This window comes from Bufo bufo, chromosome 2 (genome assembly GCF_905171765.1).
Source record: "Bufo bufo chromosome 2, aBufBuf1.1, whole genome shotgun sequence".
Classification (NCBI taxonomy): Eukaryota; Metazoa; Chordata; class Amphibia; order Anura; family Bufonidae; genus Bufo; species Bufo bufo.
This window is the reverse complement of record NC_053390.1, coordinates 370,884,275-370,903,304: the sequence shown is the minus strand read 5'-3', so window position 1 is coordinate 370,903,304 and position 19,030 is coordinate 370,884,275. Positions and strand designations below refer to the sequence as shown.

The 19,030-nt window shown below is 41.7% G+C and overlaps 2 protein-coding genes across 2 annotated transcripts; one reads left to right on the top strand and one right to left on the bottom strand.

Annotated features, from left to right (window-relative positions):
- The first annotated feature begins 14,358 nt into the window (after positions 1 to 14,358).
- Positions 14,359 to 16,055, top strand: LOC120990879. Its single transcript, XM_040419763.1, has 3 exons — positions 14,359 to 14,947; positions 15,036 to 15,197; positions 15,781 to 16,055. The coding sequence occupies exons 1-3, from the start codon at positions 14,575 to 14,577 to the stop codon at positions 16,053 to 16,055; spliced, it is 810 nt and encodes a 269-aa protein (XP_040275697.1). The 5' UTR covers positions 14,359 to 14,574.
- A 901-nt stretch (positions 16,056 to 16,956) lies between these two features.
- On the bottom strand, positions 16,957 to 17,934 carry LOC120990878 (protein ANTAGONIST OF LIKE HETEROCHROMATIN PROTEIN 1-like). Its single transcript, XM_040419762.1, has one exon. It carries the CDS (start codon positions 17,932 to 17,934, stop codon positions 16,957 to 16,959), a length of 978 nt encoding a protein of 325 aa, XP_040275696.1.
- Between the last annotated feature and the right edge of the window lie 1,096 nt (positions 17,935 to 19,030).

The window sequence follows — 19,030 nt, the reverse complement described above, 5'->3', positions numbered from 1 at the left end:
ATTTGGCAGGAAATATTTGCGTATTAAAAAATACCTGTGTCACCCTAGTTTTTTGTGCAGCTGGGTGTGTACTGCCTGGTTTCTTCTAAAAAAGGCGCATGTCCGTACCTGTGGGGTCATGTGAAACAAAAGAAAGGGGGGGGGGGGGGTTCTTTTAAGACTTTGGCTAAAATGGATCAACCAGTAAATATATATACATTATGACCCTCTGACCCTATTTTTCTTCTTTTCTCTCCTTTCCCTCCTCTCTCTCCTTGCTTTCTCCTTCTTTATCTTCCTTTCTCCTCCTCCCTCACTTTCTCTCTCTTCCCCTCTTCTTTTCCCTCCATTCCTCCCATATCTTTCTCTTCTCAATCCTATATATATATATATATATTAAACTTTCTATTCTCCCTTTATATGTTCATGCCTTATATACATAAAAGAAAAGGAGATGGGTTATCAGATAAGTATACACAAATGTATCTATTTTAGGTTGGTTACCTTAGTTTTGTTCTTGTTACACTTTGAGTGAGAGCAGCGGTTCACCACTACAGTCCTATGTGTGGCACGTGTAGAAAGGGCGCGCAGGCAAAGAGGTCTGCGCGCGCTGTGAGGGAATTGATATCGGGAGGTCGGCGTGGCTATGCAAATGAAGGGGCGTGGTTATGCAAATGCGGGAGTGTCGGCCGCTTCTTTGAGCGGCACGGCTGATGTACTTGTTAGCCAGAGCAGTTCTATAGAAGCAATTGGTCTGGGGAAGAGAAATGATGTATTGTAGGATCTTTGTCCAAAGGGGGGTGACAGTATTAATGGGACATGCTGGGTATTAAGGGTGGCAGGACCTGGTGGGAGGATATTAGTAGAGTGGGTGTGTGTATTGATATATGAAAAATTGGAGGGATGATTGATGTGACTGGAGGGGAGGACTATGAATGAGATTGGAGGGAGGTAGTGATATAAGCAATGTGCTATAATTATATGGTGAACTATGTTGATGTGCTTGGTGATAGTACTACTCAGGTGTAATGATGAGATGAATATGTATGATTCGTTGTTATTAAGACATGCGATGGAGTTACTCTGGGATTGAGTTCCGAGTTTGTAGGTTTGCAGCCGAAAGGATGGATGCGCATTTGCGTATATATAAGGAGCAGAGTTAGTGGAGGAAGAGGGGCGGGGAGAATAAAAAAATAATAATGATAAAACAATGAAAATATATATATATGTGTATATAATAAAAAATGGATAAATAAATAAATAAATATTAAAAAAATATACGGGGGGGGGGGGGGGACCCAGAATCAGAAACATTTGCTTTCCAGGGTTTCATTGAGTCCATGTGGTTCTAATGCATATAATTTGAAGATCCAAAACATTTCTCTCCTTTGGAGAGTCTTATATCTTGCTGAGCAGTTTGCGTCAATCTGTTCAATAGGAGTAATCGTCAGCTTTGTAGGGTCTTTATTGTGGACGTTGAGAAAATGTCGGGACACGCTATGCTTCATGAAGCCCTTCACGATATTTTACCTATGTTTGTTTAAGCGTTCTCTGAGTGTTTGTATCGTGCGACCTACATATTGTAGTCCACACTCACATTCCAGGAGGTAGATTATATATGATGAGGAGCAGTTAGCAAAACTTTTGATGTGAAACTCTTCTTTTGTGAAGTTGCTCCTAAACTCTTTTCTACGATGGGTTATACTATTACAGCACTTACACAAAGTGTGATTGCATTTGTAACTGCCTACAGTATCGGAATGTACATTGATTTTTATACCTATTAGAGTGCGCAAGAGGCCTTATTACACGCCTCATAAGCAAACGAGAATCTTTATGCCAAGACCTCAAACACCAAATCAAGACACACTCCGACCAGTTGTACAAACACAAAGAACATACAGACTACACCAAATATGACAGACAAATCACAATCAGGTTGTCACAATACGAACGTGAAACAATTGAAAAGAAAACATCAAAGCTTAACAGAGATAGAACTGATTTTAGGACTAAAAACATTCAATTTTGGCTGAGCAAAAACAAAGATAGAAACACAGGTAGAAATGACTTGAGAAATAAGAATGCTACTAATGAAAACCCTACTTTCTCCAGGCCCCCCCTCTACTAAACGCACCCTGAATGGGATGGAACCATATAGTCAAGCTAGACCCAATATGGGACCTCCCTTTACGCAACACCCTAAACCACAAATTGTACGTCCGAAAAATCATCAATACACTAGGTCGAAATCTCAATGTCCTACTTTATCTCAACCTACCCCCATGGTCAAACAGACACTAATACAACCACATATTTCATCTTCTAAAATAGCTACTGATCCAACTCCATCTAGACCAATAACCGATCCAGCTTCAACCCACACTCCGTCCAGCCCATCCAATAAGGTTGACACTGCCACAACAACACATTCACACTCATTTTCCATCCACCCGGAATCCAACACAGGTACCCCCATATTTTTCACCCCTCCATCCATACCACTCCGCGATCGCCAATTATCCCCTTTACCCATAAACCTACCTCAAGGCTGCCCCCTTAACTTTCCCCCCACTTCCTTCTCCTCAGCCCTTACCACCTGTTATGAAGACACATCCACGTTTAATGACTCTCTGCTCACCATCCACAACACATGTAGTCCCGAGGATCTGCATGAATCCCTAGACCAGACCTACCCAACTTCTGTGTCTTTTTTACCGCTTCCGGGGACCCTGACCCCACACGCAAGTTATGCCATAAAACAACCATCAGGGACCACCTCAATTATAACAGACTTCTTCAAACCAAAAACAGAGCTACCCCAAAAAGGCAAAAAAAGAAAAAATGCAGAAGAAGCCGGAGAGGAGGAACCAAAAACGGAAACAGGAATAGTAATAGAACAGACCACAAAAAGACCCCTTTAAGACCAACAGAGCCCCAAAAGGAACAAAACCTCACAAGAATGAAGATTTTCGACCTCTCTAAATCCAACTTGACCACTGCACAAATGTCGCTACTCGAAAGAGGGCTCTCCTTCTGTCCGGTGGAGAAGTTTAATGAGTTCCAACTCTTTATTGACCTGAATAGTTTCATTAGAAGTATTACACTACAAAGGCATTTCGCCATTAAAGAGAAACAAGTCATCAAAAATAAAGAGAACGACGATCTAGGAACCCCAGACCCCATCGCTACAACACATACAGATCTAAAACCGAAATCTTCTTTTAACCCAACGTATCACAAAGGTAATCATATAGATACTTTTTTCTCTCTAGTCTCCGACGAGGTCAGGAATATTAACAGCAAGGTAAGGATCAAACCCAATCTCAGTCTAGAGGAGAAAAAAGCTTTAAAAGAACTTAGCAATGACAAACAACTGGTCATCAGAAGTGCGGACAAAGGAGGTGGAATAGTGATACAAAAAAGAGAAGACTATGTCTCGGAAGCATATAGGATCCTGGGAGACCGTATATACTACGAACCCCTCCCCCATAATCCCCTTAAAGAAGATGCAAAGAAATTGGAAATATTATTAAAACAAGCAGAAGACGACCATGTCCTGAACAAAAAGGAGAAAGAATTTATAACCATCGACTTTCCCACTATGGCGATATTCTACCACCTCCCCAAAGTACATAAGGACATAAATAACCCTCCCGGAAGACCTATAATTTCAGGTATCAATTCATTAACCAGTAACCTCTCGCACTACGTAGACCTGTTTTTACAAAAACATGTCACCAACCTCTGTTCCTACCTAAGGGATTCCTCCCAACTCATTTCACTGCTCAAAGACACCAACTGGGACCCCACTTACTGCTGGCTGACATTGGACGTTGCCTCCCTCTACTCAAACATCCCGCACGAGGCAGGCATTAATACATCCAACTATTATCTGGACACTGATGACCAATTGTCCCCCAAACATAAGATTTTCATAAGCGAAGCAATTAGGTTTATCCTGACACACAATGTGTTCATGTTTGAAAATAACATCTACAAACAGCGGAAAGGAACCGCAATGGGGACGCGTTTCGCGCCAAGCTTCGCAAATTTGTATATGGGTCGCTTCGAGGAGGAATTCATCTATAACCAACACAAATGGAGAAACAAGATTGTGTTCTATAAACGCTACATCGACGACTTGATCATCATCTGGAAGGGAAATGATGAGGAAGCCGAGGCCTTCGTGTCATACCTGAACTCCAACGAGTGGAACCTTAATTTCACGGTTAACAGCTCAATAACCTCAATCGAATATTTGGACCTCCTTTTATACACTGATGATAAAACTATCCTGACCAAAACATTTTTCAAAATGGTGGATGGAAACAACTATTTAGACTTCAGAAGCGCACACTATAGTAAGTGGAAAAAGAACATACCCTTCAGCCAATTCAAACGAATACGCCGGAACTGCTCAACCACAGCTGATTTCACAACACAAAGCGAAATATTAATATCTAGATTCCAAAATAAAAAATACCCAAATGGAATTATAAATGGGGCATATGAACGTGCAAGGAACCTCACACAAAATGAATGCCTCAAGACCAAAACAAAAGCAAAAGGAATAGAGGAATCAAAGAAGTACAGACCTTTGTTCATCACCACCTATAATTCAAATCATGCCAAACTTAGGAACATTCTAACAAAACATTGGCATATTCTAAATAAAACGACCCCTACCTCAGACACAATATTCCGCAAAAACCACGGATTACGTTCAGGAGAGCGAGGACCTTGAAGAATGCACTGGCCCCCAGCAAGCTGAAACAGAAAGAGCCCCCTATAAAAATCAATGTACATTCCGATACTGTAGGCAGTTACAAATGCAATCACACTTTGTGTAAGTGCTGTAATAGTATAACCCATCGTAGAAAAGAGTTTAGGAGCAACTTCACAAAAGAAGAGTTTCACATCAAAAGTTTTGCTAACTGCTCCTCATCATATATAATCTACCTCCTGGAATGTGAGTGTGGACTACAATATGTAGGTCGCACGATACAAACACTCAGAGAACGCTTAAACAAACATAGGTCAAATATCGTGAAGGGCTTCATGAAGCATAGCGTGTCCCGACATTTTCTCAACGTCCACAATAAAGACCCTACAAAGCTGACGATTACTCCTATTGAACAGATTGACGCAAACTGCTCAGCAAGATATAAGACTCTCCAGAGGAGAGAAATGTTTTGGATCTTCAAATTATATACATTAGAACCACATGGACTCAATGAAACCCTGGAAAGCAAATGTTTCTGATTCTGGGTCCCCCCCCCCCCCCCGTATATTTTTTTAATATTTATTTATTTATCTATCCATTTTTTATTATATATACATATATATATATATATTTTCATTGTTTTATCATTATTATTTTTTTATTCTTCCCCCCCCCCCCCCCTCTTCCTCCACTAACTCTGCTCCTTATATATACGCAAATGCGCATCCATCCTTTCGGCTGCAAACCTACAAACTCGGAACTCAATCCCAGAGTAACTCCATCGCATGTCTTAATAACAACGAATCATACATATTCATCTCATCATTACACCTGAGTAGTACTATCACCAAGCACATCAACATAGTTCACCATATAATTATAGCACATTGCTTATATCACTACCTCCCTCCAATCTCATTCATAGTCCTCCCCTCCAGTCACATCAATCATCCCTCCAATTTTTCATATATCAATACACACACCCACTCTACTAATATCCTCCCACCAGGTCCTGCCACCCTTAATACCCAGCATGTCCCATTAATACTGTCACCCCCCTTTGGACAAAGATCCTACAATACATCATTTCTCTTCCCCAGACCAATTGCTTCTATAGAACTGCTCTGGCTAACAAGTACATCAGCCGTGCCGCTCAAAGAAGCGGCCGACACTCCCGCATTTGCATAACCACGCCCCTTCATTTGCATAGCCACGCCGACCTCCCGATATCAATTCCCTCACAGCGCGCGCAGACCTCTTTGCCTGCGCGCCCTTTCTACACGTGCCACACATAGGACTGTAGTGGTGAACCGCTGCTCTCACTCAAAGTGTAACAAGAACAAAACTAAGGTAACCAACCTAAAATAGATACATTTGTGTATACTTATCTGATAACCCATCTCATTTTCTTTTATGTATATAAGGCATGAACATATAAAGGGAGAATAGAAAGTTTAATATATATATATATATAGGATTGAGAAGAGAAAGATATGGGAGGAATGGAGGGAAAAGAAGAGGGGAAGAGAGAGAAAGTGAGGGAGGAGGAGAAAGGAAGATAAAGAAGGAGAAAGCAAGGAGAGAGAGGAGGGAAAGGAGAGAAAAGAAGAAAAATAGGGTCAGAGGGTCATAATGTATATATATTTACTGGTTGATCCATTTTAGCCAAAGTCTTAAAAGAACCCCCCCCCCCCCTTTCTTTTGTTTCACATGACCCCACAGGTACGGACATGCGCCTTTTTTAGAAGAAACCAGGCAGTACACACCCAGCTGCACAAAAAACTAGGGTGACACAGGTATTTTTTAATACGCAAATATTTCCTGCCAAATATGTGCCTACATGTGACAGTCTTACCAATATACGTCAACTAATTATATATATACGGCATTTTCACATGTGCTAATGAATCAGTACCAATGAGATATCTACTCACCTAACCGAGTATTTGAATATTTTATCATCTATGTTTTATATATTTTTTATAATTAACCTATTTATTTATGAATGTATACAGAGAGATTTCTTACAGCCTTCTTTTATATATTTTTATATACATTTATTTATATATTCATATAATTAATGATGCACCTGCCCACCCAATGGAGTGTGTTTTCCCCTGTTTTATTGATATCTATATGTTTTATCAATATCTATATATTCATCCATGCAAATATATAACTATATATACTAAATTCCATATACGACTCTTAAATGTACATATACATGTACACATCTGTCTATACCAAATTCCATATACAACTTTGAAACGTACATATATATGTTTTTATTTATTATAATTTTTTACTGTACTTTTCCTATTATCTATGTTCCATGTAGACTTGATAAAGGGGCCGTCGAGACCCCGAAACGCGTTGTCTCAAAATAAACTTTATTGTATCCTGTACCGGGTCGTGGTAATGCGCCTTATGATCGTCTACCAGCTTGATCACCCCACAGTGACAAGCTAAGATACGTTTACCTCAACACTATGTCACTGGGCCACTTTGTGGTCTTCTCATGCTGCTGACACTTCACCACTCTGTGGTCTCCCCATGCTGTTGCTACATCAATACTATGTCACTGGACCACTCTGTGGTCTCCTCATGCTGCTGCCACTTACCACTCTGTGGTCTCCTCATGCTGCTGCCACCTCAAAACTATATCACTGGGACACTTTGTGGTCTCCTCATGCTGCTGTTACTTCACCACTCTGTGGTCTCCTCATGCTGCTGATACATTACTACTTAGTGGTCTCCTCATGCTGATGCTACCTCAACACTATTTCACTGGGCCACTCTGTGGTCTCCTCATGCTGCTGCCACCTTACTACTCTGTCATTCGGCCACTTTGTGGACTTCTCATGCTGTTCCTACCCTTCCCACTTCATGACTCGGCCACCATTTTGCCTTTTTGGCCTGGTTGACATCATCAGTTATTTGACCCTTCTTCTTATCTGTCAGAAGGAAAGAAAAATGAGACACACAATCGATCTTATGTAGCAGCTGTAAGGCCTGTATGACATTGTCCCTATTTTGCATCAGAATTGGCTTATGATTTGGTAGCCAAAAGCAGGAGTGGGTACAAAACACAGAAGACATGCAAATATTCCATTCACATGTCATCTCTGTGTTGGATCCACTCCTGTTTCTTTTTGGCTTTAGCAATACTGATGGATTACTGACCAAATCCTGACCGAGTGAAGGCAGATGCTTAACAGACAGGATCCGTTTTTGGGGGTTATTGTTCTGACGGATCAGAGGAAGGGCAAATGAAAAAGTGACGTCAACACAAACTTACTGCTGACACCCTCTCCACTCTGTCGGTGGGCTCTACTTGTATAAGCATTTAATAGAACAGGTTCTGTAGACTTTTTGAGAAATATCCTGAGGATAGGCCATCAATCTGTGAATCCAAAAGAACCCCTTTAAAGTGAATCTGTCACCAGGAAATTTTCAGTTGTTTTTAACAGATGTGTCTCATATTTCTATACTGCTTCCTTGTATGTTTATGCTTTCAAATTTAAGGGGTCCTGCAGGATTAACATATTAATGACTCATCTTCATGAAAGGTCATCATTAGGAGATTGGTGTTGTCTGGCTCCTGGTAACCCCACAATCACGGAGGGCCTCTTCATACAGCTGATGCTAGTGAAAGGCTGTCAATATGTAAATCCTGGAAAACTCATTTACACTGTAGTCAATTTATTTTGTCAAAAGTAAAACATTTAAAAAAAAATGTTTTCAATATATTTTATAAAAGGTAGAAATTTAAAATACACTCTGTATTTTCCAATGCAATATCAAGCACTTTACCCCTGTATAAAGCAGATAATTGGGAAGCATCCTTGCCTTTCACTTATGGCAAAGTGGAATTATTTTGGAAAGAATATACCTAAATTTCCGTGGAAATTCTTATCCTAGCATGTGAATATCTTTTGAAATGGAAGAACTGGAAGTGAAGAATTTTTTTGGCTGCTGACCAAATGCTATAGTATTCATCTTGTTATTCAACTTCACATTAATCATCACTGTAATTTTTTTTCAGCTTAGGGTATGAAAGGATAGAGTCAATGTTTCAGCCTGAACAAAAGCCAAGCTCGCTGACAAACAGGGAGGAGAGTGGACTGGCAATGGTTCAGGTATGTAAGATCTGATTAATTGGCTTGATGCACTGACATTAGGATATCCGCCTTCATTAAAAATATATCTAGAAATCCCAGTGGCTTCTGAAATGGACATGGGAGATATTGCTTGGTCCACCGGGAATGTCTGTTTCAGAGATTCATATTATTATACTCTGAAAAGTGGGTGAATCATTATTGATGATCAATCATGAAACTAGTCATTTCCAGTTAAAGTCATCAGTTGAAACAGACTAACAGAATATACTACATAATACGATGATAACATGATATTTGCTTTAGTAAAAGGGGTTATACCTTAATTAATGTAAAAAAGACAAAATCAAACATCATATAATATATGAAAATAGATTTCTAACAAAGCTAGAACCAGCCCTGTACTTCACATGGATCCACAGATCTCCCCATTCATTGATTCAATTGCTCTACTAAATTTATATCAAGCTGGCAGCTCAAGGGGAATGTCCTTTCTGCTGCAGCTCAGGGGTCGTGTTTTTTTCTGCTGCAGCTCTTTTCCTTTCACAGCTCAGGAGGCAGTTGAAGGATGTAACTGAGCATGTGCGGCATTCCCAGTGAGACGGACAAAGAAATAAGAAAAAAACAAGCAGCAGGTGGTGCTATACAGATACATTTTATTGAATAACTTAGTTGCTATGCAAATTTTTTTATTCTTTGCAGTTATAAAGGTATCCAGATCCAGGTGCTGCCTTTTTACTAATCTGTTTTTCTTTTCTGATTATAGATTTTTTTATTCTATTTCATGAACATTATTATAGGGGTGACAATCTTGCCTGAGCTGCTCTTAACTGCATTTAGAAAGCATTAAGAAAATTGCTTTATGGCAGCCCCATGGTCCATAGACACAATGATCTGGAGGGAACCTCATTAATTTCTGTGGGAGGGTTTTCTAGGCATGCTCTGTGACCTGTGCAGAGATCATTGTACAGGGAGAGAATAGATAAACAGCAGGATATTTTCTGATGACACATTCCCTTAAAAAACTTGAATGTCCTATGACCCATAGACTTTAATGTTTAGCTGTAATATGTTGGGACAGTACAACTGTATTGAGAAGCAGCATACTTTTTTAATGGCAGTCCATATTAGATGTATGTATTTGTATAGGCATAGTCTGCCTATATGATCAGGGGACCTAGTCTACAAGGCAATCTGCTTCAAAAACCTGCGGAAAAACCTGCAACAGTGTCAGCAAGTTTATCTTCTAGTGATCTTACAAGATACTACTTAAAGATAAAATAAGGCATGACATTAAAACCTCTGACTGGTTAAGTGAATATCTAATGAAAATGAGCACTTGTTAATGGGTTAAATATATTAGGCAGCAAGTAAAGAGTCAGTTCTTCAAGGTGATATGTTAGAATTAGATAAAAAATTGTAAGGATCTGCACGTTTACTAGGGGCAAATTATGATGGGTAGATTTTGTAGGGTATTCCTAGTATGCAGTGATGAGAACATACCAAACGTGGTTCTTGGAAAGACAACAGGTGGTTATTGGAACCCAAGGATCATGTACAATGTTGAGTGAAGGCTAGCCCATCTGGTCCAATCCTACAAAAGAGCTACTGTAGCACAAATTGCTGAAAAAGTTTTGCTGGCTATGATAAAAAAAAGTGTCGGAACATGTATTGCATCTCAAACGCATAACATTTTCTTTTATATCATGAGAGTGCATGTGTGGTGGGTACCTAGACAAAATATAGCACCAGGATGTCTTTCAAACATTTAAAAGAAGTGGGACATACTAACTGGTCTATAATTTCCAGGGAAGATCTAGAGCCCTTTTTAAAAATGGGCACCGCAATTGCCTTATGCCAATCACTTGGCACTGTACCTGTAGTAAATATGTCCCTAAGTGTCCTTTTCAAAGCACTGACACCACCTACATCAGCTATTTTTCCTTCTTTTATATTTTGCAACTCTGCCTTTTCCTTATACCCGTTGACCGTCTCTCTCCGTTAACCTTGTTTAGGGGACCTTCCTGCTCTGGACAGCACAATTAACAAAGATCAGAAGCTTTCATGAATAGCAATAGCAATAAAAGATGATGGAGCAATTATACATATCATCAGTGAAAGGTAAGTAATAGAGGTACAGAATTCCTGCCATGATGAAAAATACAGTTGAATGATGTGTACGATCAATTAGGCAGGGCTGCTGTTTCTTCTACGCAAAAAAAGTTCATAAATTTTGTGAAATCATTGTGCAACTGGGGGGTTCATGGCTGTTTTTTAAAGAGGGGGGAACAAAAATTTAGCTCTAGCCAATACTTTTTTTCTAAGCTTATTTGTAGGTCAGTTATTGCATGTTTCAAGAGTGGTACATTTAGAAAAATAGATTGTAGGGAGACTGTTCTCATAAGTCATATATTTTGGGTATAAGATCAATAAATATGCCCCATAATGGTTTAAAGGGGCTGTTCTGGAATATTTTATTCTTCTCCAGTGGTGTCTTTGAAGAGAACTATACTTACTTGCTCCCTGCCACTACGTTTTGTTTCTGGGGCTTCTTCACTGGACTTCTGGTCCCCACATGTAAACTTCCTGCATGGACGCATGAATCGCTGCAGCCAAAGACTGCCCTCAGCGGTGACAGTTTCCTAAATGTCACATCATTGCTGGGTCATATGCTGCTTGGTGACAACACAGTTGAGGTCAGTCATTGGCTTCAGTGATGCATGTAGCCTTGTCTGTGCAGAAAGTTTGCAAGAACCAGAAGTTTGGTGAAGACAGCCCAGGATCCAAGGAACCTGAACGGAGCAATGGGTAAGCAGGTAAGTTTAGCTCTCTCCACAGGGAGGAACAACATTTAAAAGAAATAATGATGGACCTCTCCTTTAAGTAATGGACAATACCACCAATTACACATCTACTTATCTCTGTCTTTGTTGTACCTCCAGCAAATGTCCAGAACAGAGGGCACCATTTATGGGATTTGACATGCGTTACTATTTTCTAAGAATTCTCTTGAATTCTATGAAGCTTTAACAACCCCACAAATCATTCAATCATCTACTAACTTTTTCTATTCTCCTGCTAGTAGTTCCAGGTGATATTTCACCAAACCCAGCCCCCCCCCTCTTTTTCTAACTACAGCTGTTCACCTGCCACACACAAAATATCTGAAATTATTGTTAATATTTGCTGTATGTCTTCTCCCTTCTCTCTTAACTGTGCTCTCTGGAACTCTCAGATGGTGCATAACAACACTCCCACAATCCATAACTTCTTCCTTTTAACATCTCTTAACTTGCTGGCCCTCACATAAACTAGGCTTCAACTTTTGAACTTGGCTGCCTCTCTATCCTATGGTGGGCTACACTTTTCCCATACTCCCAGACTTGATATCAGGCATGGTGAAGAAGTAGGGTCTCTGGAGGAACTGGGACGCTTTACCCTGGAGATGGACGACTGACTGATATCTAAGTGTATTGATGCCATCTAACAATTCTTTGGACCTTTGTGATGTTTCTAGAGACTATGCCTCTATAGAAGTTTAACTTCAGTGGATATCGACTTCTGACCAGTCATCTATGTTATGGTCTGCATTAGGTCCAAATGAGTTTTGATCTCCTCCTACCATCATCAAATGGCTCCCCTATCATCGATATTAATGTATAACGGACACTAATATATCATTACTGGTGGTCCGCACCCAAATTACGGATATCACTATATCACTATTGGTATCCGATATCTATGATATCACTTGAGCTTATTAACCCTCTGATGATCCCACATAGTGGGGGAAACGCGTTGGGGTATTTTCTTTTACGTATATCTACCTATGGGGTGTATTTAACTACGAACACCTTGATGTACTGTGTACCTTTTTGGCTGTTACAATACAGCACTAGGGCTGTATGCACAGTCCATCAACTGACCCTATCTCTATAGGGGAGGGCGTATGTACTGTTTGTCTTTATTCATTTCTTATCCTCTACTTACAGGCACCTATTTATCCCTGACCACAGTGTTAGGGCTGTTGTAGGACTTCATTAGTCCAGGTTCGAGGACAGGGAGTCCCCACCATCAGGGGCCGTCCCTGGGCTGAGCACTAGACCAGGGTGAGTTTATAGGGATAGTTCTCCCCACCCTCCAGAATATCTTTATAGCTGCCTGCTGTGGTACCATCTGAGTTTATTCTCAGTGATTTTAGTTCTGTGTGTCTTATAATCCATATTTTAAGGATGTATAATTAAAGTGTATGAATTTTAAGGGTTATATGAATTGCTGGAGCTGGATGGTGAATAAGTAGGCATACTACTTTCTCCACAGTGCAAGTATCAAGTCATTCCCCTATACTCTCTCCCACTGTCACGGATGTAGTAGGGGAGAACACCAAAAGACAACAAGAAGGAAGGGAAAAGACACTAGGCCTCACTGCTAGGGAAGGAAAAGGGTCACCACCTATAAAACCCTGCACCTGGCCCTAACTCCTATCCATATGGGCACCTTTCGATGGTAGAGATGCCCATACACAGGAACCTAGAAAACCCTGGTGGCCCTCGGATGTCCTAATGGTCTCGCTGAGGCCAAGTAAAAAACAAAGGTGGGGGGGAATACAAAATACAACAAATGGAACACTTAACTTCTGAGGCTGATGGATGATGGATGAACAGGACTTCAACTAGAACCACACTCCAGCTCTTCCAAAAACCAAATGAAGCTATCCCAAGCAAGGAGTGATGGGAAAAGTCAGACTAAATAGGGGGAGGTAAAGGTCACATGATCCACACCTGAACAGGAGGTGTGGACATACAAGCAACACATAGACAAAGTGAAACCAAAACCAAAAGAGGCTGTCAGATCACTAATGTGCAGATAATCTTTCAGACCTTCTAAAACCTGTCACCGGTGTGACACTCACATTCCCTTCTTTTGAGGTTCACACCATCAGACTGCCTTGCTTCCCCACTTACTATCATCTGAATAACCAACTTTTATTATGGGGGATATTAATATCCCCATTGATGATCCTATCTCCCCACCAGCCTCTCACTTTCTTTCTTTAGCCTCCTCTCTCAACCTCTCACGTGCCATGCACAAAGATGGAAATACACTTGATATAGTCTTCTTCTGCCTCTGCTCAATCTCTGACTTTGCCAACTCACCCTTCCCGCTTTCAGTCCACAATCTTCTTTCCATTATTATGAGGGTATCTCACTCCTCCCATGACATGCCTACCATTCACACATACAGAAATCTACACACCATTAAATCCCAGCAACTTATTGACACTCTACAGTCATCTCCCACCCCAATCTCTTCCCTCTCTTGTCCGGATCTAGCTCCCAATCATTGCAACCAAGCCCTCAAAACCACCCTGGATGAAGCAGCAACAATTACAAACCAACCTTACCGACGTAGAATGTGGCATCCGTGGCACACACTTGAAACATATTTTCTCCAGCAGTGCTCTATTGCCTCGTTTCCACTGAGCGGATCGGTTCGGTACGGTTCGGTACGGTACGCTATTTTGGGTGTTTCCATTATGAAAGCGTGCCATAAAACCGAACCGTACCGCGCCATTCAGGGTCCTGCTTCTCATGTGGGTCCATAGAAAATGGAACGGTACGGTTAGGGCGGAGCTACTGGCGTCACACAGTACTTTCCACTGATTGGTGGTCAGAAAACATCAATGCTGACGTCAAAGCAAAGCGCCAAACAATCACCACGTCGCCTTATTAGTCCATATAAAGGAGAAGGATGCCAGCAAACAACAGCAGGGTCTGGTTATCTGAGGAACTATCTACGTTCTTAGCAATCATCGGCGATGGCGTTATTCAGAGTGAGCTTGATGGATCAGTGAGAAATGAAAAGGTCTATAAAGATATTTCGCAGCGGATGGCAGCCGAGGGATTTGAACGGACGTCGGGCCAGTGTAGGGCAAAGCTTAAAAAGCTTAAAGCACAATATAAAAAAATTAAGGACGCCAACAGCCGTAGTGGAAACTGTCCAACTGCTTGGAGGTGGTACGACGCCATGGACGCCATTTACGGTCATCGGCCAGCAAACCAAGGCAGGGAGGGAGGTCTGGACTCTGCAACTGTAATTCTCGAATCCATGGTAGACCCCTTTGGTAAGTTTTTTTTTTTTTAAAACTTCGCTTAGAATATCGCTCTGCTTACCATTTAAAATATAATATCTAACCATATGTTTATTTTCAGAAACAGTTGATGTACTCTCCACTGATGCATCAAACTTATCAGAAGATGGACCTTCAATGTCTTTCAGCAGCAACAGCAGCAGTATTTCCTCAAGCCAACCACAGAGTAGCCAACCACAGAGTAGCCAACTACAGAGTACTCCCAATGCACCAAGGCACAATGGTAAGACATGATGATAAAAAAGAAATTTTTAACTGTGCATTTTCTTAAACTAAAACAGCAGTGGGGCAGATGTGCAGGAGGTACAGTGTTGGAATAGATAAGAAGGGGGAGATCAGCTGTGGGGGAGATGTGCAGGAGGTATAGTGGTGGAAGAGATGAGAAGGGGGGGATTAGCAGGAGGTACAGTGGTGGAAGAGATAAGAAGGGGGGGATTAGCAGGAGGTATAGTGGTGGAAGAGATGAGAAGGGGGGGATTAGCAGGAGGTACAGTTGTGGAAGAGATAAGAAGGGGGGGATTAGCAGGAGGTACAGTGGTGGAAGAGATGAGAAGGGGGGGATTAGCAGCAGGTACAGTGGTGGAAGAGATGAGAAGGGGGGGATTAGCAGCAGGTACAGTGGTGGAAGAGATGAGAAGGGGGTTCAGCAGTGGGCAGATGAGCAGTGCTGTGTATTGGTGTAGCAGATGAGCAGGGGGAACAGAGGTGTGGCAGTGAATCAGTGTGGGGCAGATGAGAAAGGAGCTTACAGTATTGGTTTGGCAGATGTTACCAAAAGCAATATTTAGGTCTTTTGTATATTACAGGTGAAAGGAGAAGGTTACAGTTGGATCTGCGCACAGTCATGGAGGATATGCGGGCAGCAGAAGAAAGGCAGCTGGAAAGAATGGATAACCTTTCTGAGAGGCGGTTTCAAGCAGTACGTCAGGATGCACAGGAAGCTATGCGCCAGGAGGCAGAAATTGCCCGGCAGCAGATGGAGCAGTTGGCTACCTTCAACCAGGCCTTCCTCGGTGTCCTTGGTCAGCTTGTTCAAGTGATTGGAGCCAATCGTCAACCCAGGTCACCACCCAGACATTAGTGCCTTTCATGCAGCACAGGACCTGTACCCATGTTTACGTTTAAAAATATATAATTAGAGTGGGTTTTAAAGGTTAGATTTTTTTTTTTTTTTAATAGGCTCCTTTGAGCCATCAGCGATCACACAAGATTGGACACATTTGCTCCTTGCTGCACATGGCTTTCTTTGTGCTGCTGCTTTGATTCCCTTCTGCCTCCTTTGCGTTATCACCCCCCTTGGACGGTGGAGCCTGGATTTCAACAAAGGGCACCCCCGATCGCTTAATTTCTTCTCATTTTTGCATTGTAGATGTAATTGCGAATATACTTGGCATTTTTGGTTTACCTTTTCCTTTAATTTCCTTTTTAGATGTTTTTTTTCTTGGTCTGAATTTCTCACTTCCTGTTCCTTCTCAGTAAACCAGACAACATCATCTGAGCTGTGTTTAGTCAGTCAGCACAGCTTATTGAACAGCTTACTGAGGAGGAACAGGAAGTTAGAAATTCATACAAAGAAAAAAAAAAAAAAAACATTTATTGGAAGTGAAATTGAAGAAAAAAACAACAATGCAATAGCTTAGGGATATGCAATTAGTGGATATCCAACTGTTTCAGAACTACAATTCCCATGTGGCATAGCAAGACTCTGACAGTCACAAGCATGACACCCAGAGGCAAAAGCATGATGGGACTTGTAGTTCTGCAAAACAGCTGGATTTCCGCTAATTGCATATCCCTGCACTAGCTTAATAAAAAACAAACCTTTACAAGCTCTTTATTGTAAACAATGTTTCTACATTATCAAAATTTTGCCTTTACAAAATATGTAGGAAGATGATTTTTTTTGTGGAATAAAAAACAAGAACGACTTCTCTGAGTATGTCTGATTTTATTTAGCATTTAGCAAAAAGTAATTAAAGATTTTAATTATTCACGGTAACAACGTTAACGTTAAGGTGCCTCATCAGAGCCTGACGTATTTCACTGCACTCTTCTTCCATATCCTGTGCTGCTATTACTGGTACTGGCTCTTCTGGAGATGTATTCCAATCCTGGTCAAAGTCTTCTCCATGACTTTCACAAAGATTGTGAAGAGCACAGCACGTTAGGACCATGGATTTGGTTAGTTGTATGTCACTGTCATTCCTCTTCATAAGACACCTCCATCTACCCTTAAGTCTTCCAAACGCATTTTGCACTACAACACGTGCCCTGGATGTTTTCTTGTTGTAGATTTGCTGCTCTGTTGTTAGGCGCCCATTGTCTGGAAATGGTTTCAGGAGCCAATTTTGTAAAGGATAGGCAGAGTCCCCAAGCACATAATAGCCAACATTCACCCCACAAATGTTCTTAGTGCTAACAGGGTACAGGCCTCCCTGGCCAACCCAATCCCAAAATGTTGACAATCGGAGAACCCGAGCATCATGCAAACTCCCAGGCTTTCCTACATTCACATCCCAGAATAGTCCCTTGCCATCCACTACTCCCTGGAGGATGATGGAATGCCAGCCTTTTCGGTTGAAGTAGTCAGTGTGGTATTCTTGTGGTGCTATTATTGGTATGTGTGAGCCATCAATAGCACCAACACACTGTGGAAGGCCCCACCTGTTCTCAAAGTACTCAGCCATGTCTTTGAGCTTTTCCCTGTTAGGAAAATGAACAATTTCAGGCGCTAGCAATGTGCACACAGACTTACAGAAGTCCTGCACACACCGGCACACTGATGATTTGCTGACACCAAAAAGATGACCTATACTCCTGTATTCACTGTTGGTAGCCAGCTTCCACAGTGCAATGGCAATTCTTTTCCTTACAGGCAAACAGGCTCTGAAGTTGGTGCTTTTCTTTTCCATCACTGGACGTAGCTTTGCACAAAGGAATGAGAAGGTTTCCTCTGACATCCTTAAATTCTGCACCCACTGTCTGTGGGTGAATCCTGGGACGGTCACATTCCACCACTCATTGGCACGAGGGAATGCCCAAATCACTGGTCGGCGGCGCTGCTTTGCCAAAAGGAGAAGCATCTGTAAAAAATGCAGTGTGTCAGTGTGTATAGGTCAGTGTGTGTGTCAGTGTGTGTGTGTAGGTCAGTGTATGTGTGTGTATAGGTCAGTGTGAGTGTGTCAGTGTGTATAGGTCAGTGTGTGTATAGGTCAGGGTGTGTGGGTCAGTGAGTGTGTCAGTGTGTGTATAGGTCAGTGTGAGTGTGTCAGTGTGTATAGGTCAGGGTGTGTGGGTCAGTGTGTGTGTCAGTGTGTGTATAGGTCAGGGTGTGTGGGTCAGTGAGTGTGTCTGTGTGTCAGTGTGTGTATAGGTCAGTGTGTGTCAGTGTGTGTGTGTGTCAGTGTGTGTATAGGTCTGTGTGTGTCAGTGTGTGTATAGGTCAGTGTGTGTGTGTCAGTGTGTGTGTGTAGGTCAGTGTGTGTGTAGGTCAGTGTGTGTTTCAGTGTGTCAGTGTATGTGTGTGTGTGTGTTTCAGGTAAGTCAGTCAGTTGTGCTTACCCTATAGCGCTGCCGTCTTTGTCTTAGCAGCACAAATGTATACTTCTCCTCCCGGCTACACATCCAAGCTAAAAGTTTTCTTCTCTTTTCGGCTGTGTTTCTCATTGCCGCTCGCAACCTTCTCTCATACAGTGCGGTATGAATTTTGCCTATTACGAACCAAAAGGCTAGCAGAGAAAAGACGAGCTGCTGAATGACCTCCATTGTTGTTGTTGTTGTTTGGCTGACGCTGAGTGACGCTGCATCACGTTTCTCGTCGCACTAGTGTGACATCATGAGAGGCATTTTTTCTAAAACCTGTATGGCCCCGGCGGTCCGATTTGCAGTGGAAACGCTCACCAGAATAGACCGGACCATTCAAACCCGTTCCATTCTAAACGACCCGAACCGATCCGCTCAGTGGAAACGAGGTAAAAGTGTGCCGAATGCTTATGGAGAAAATTATGACTACCTGCAGATATCTTCTATTATAAATTTATGCTTACAACCTACAAA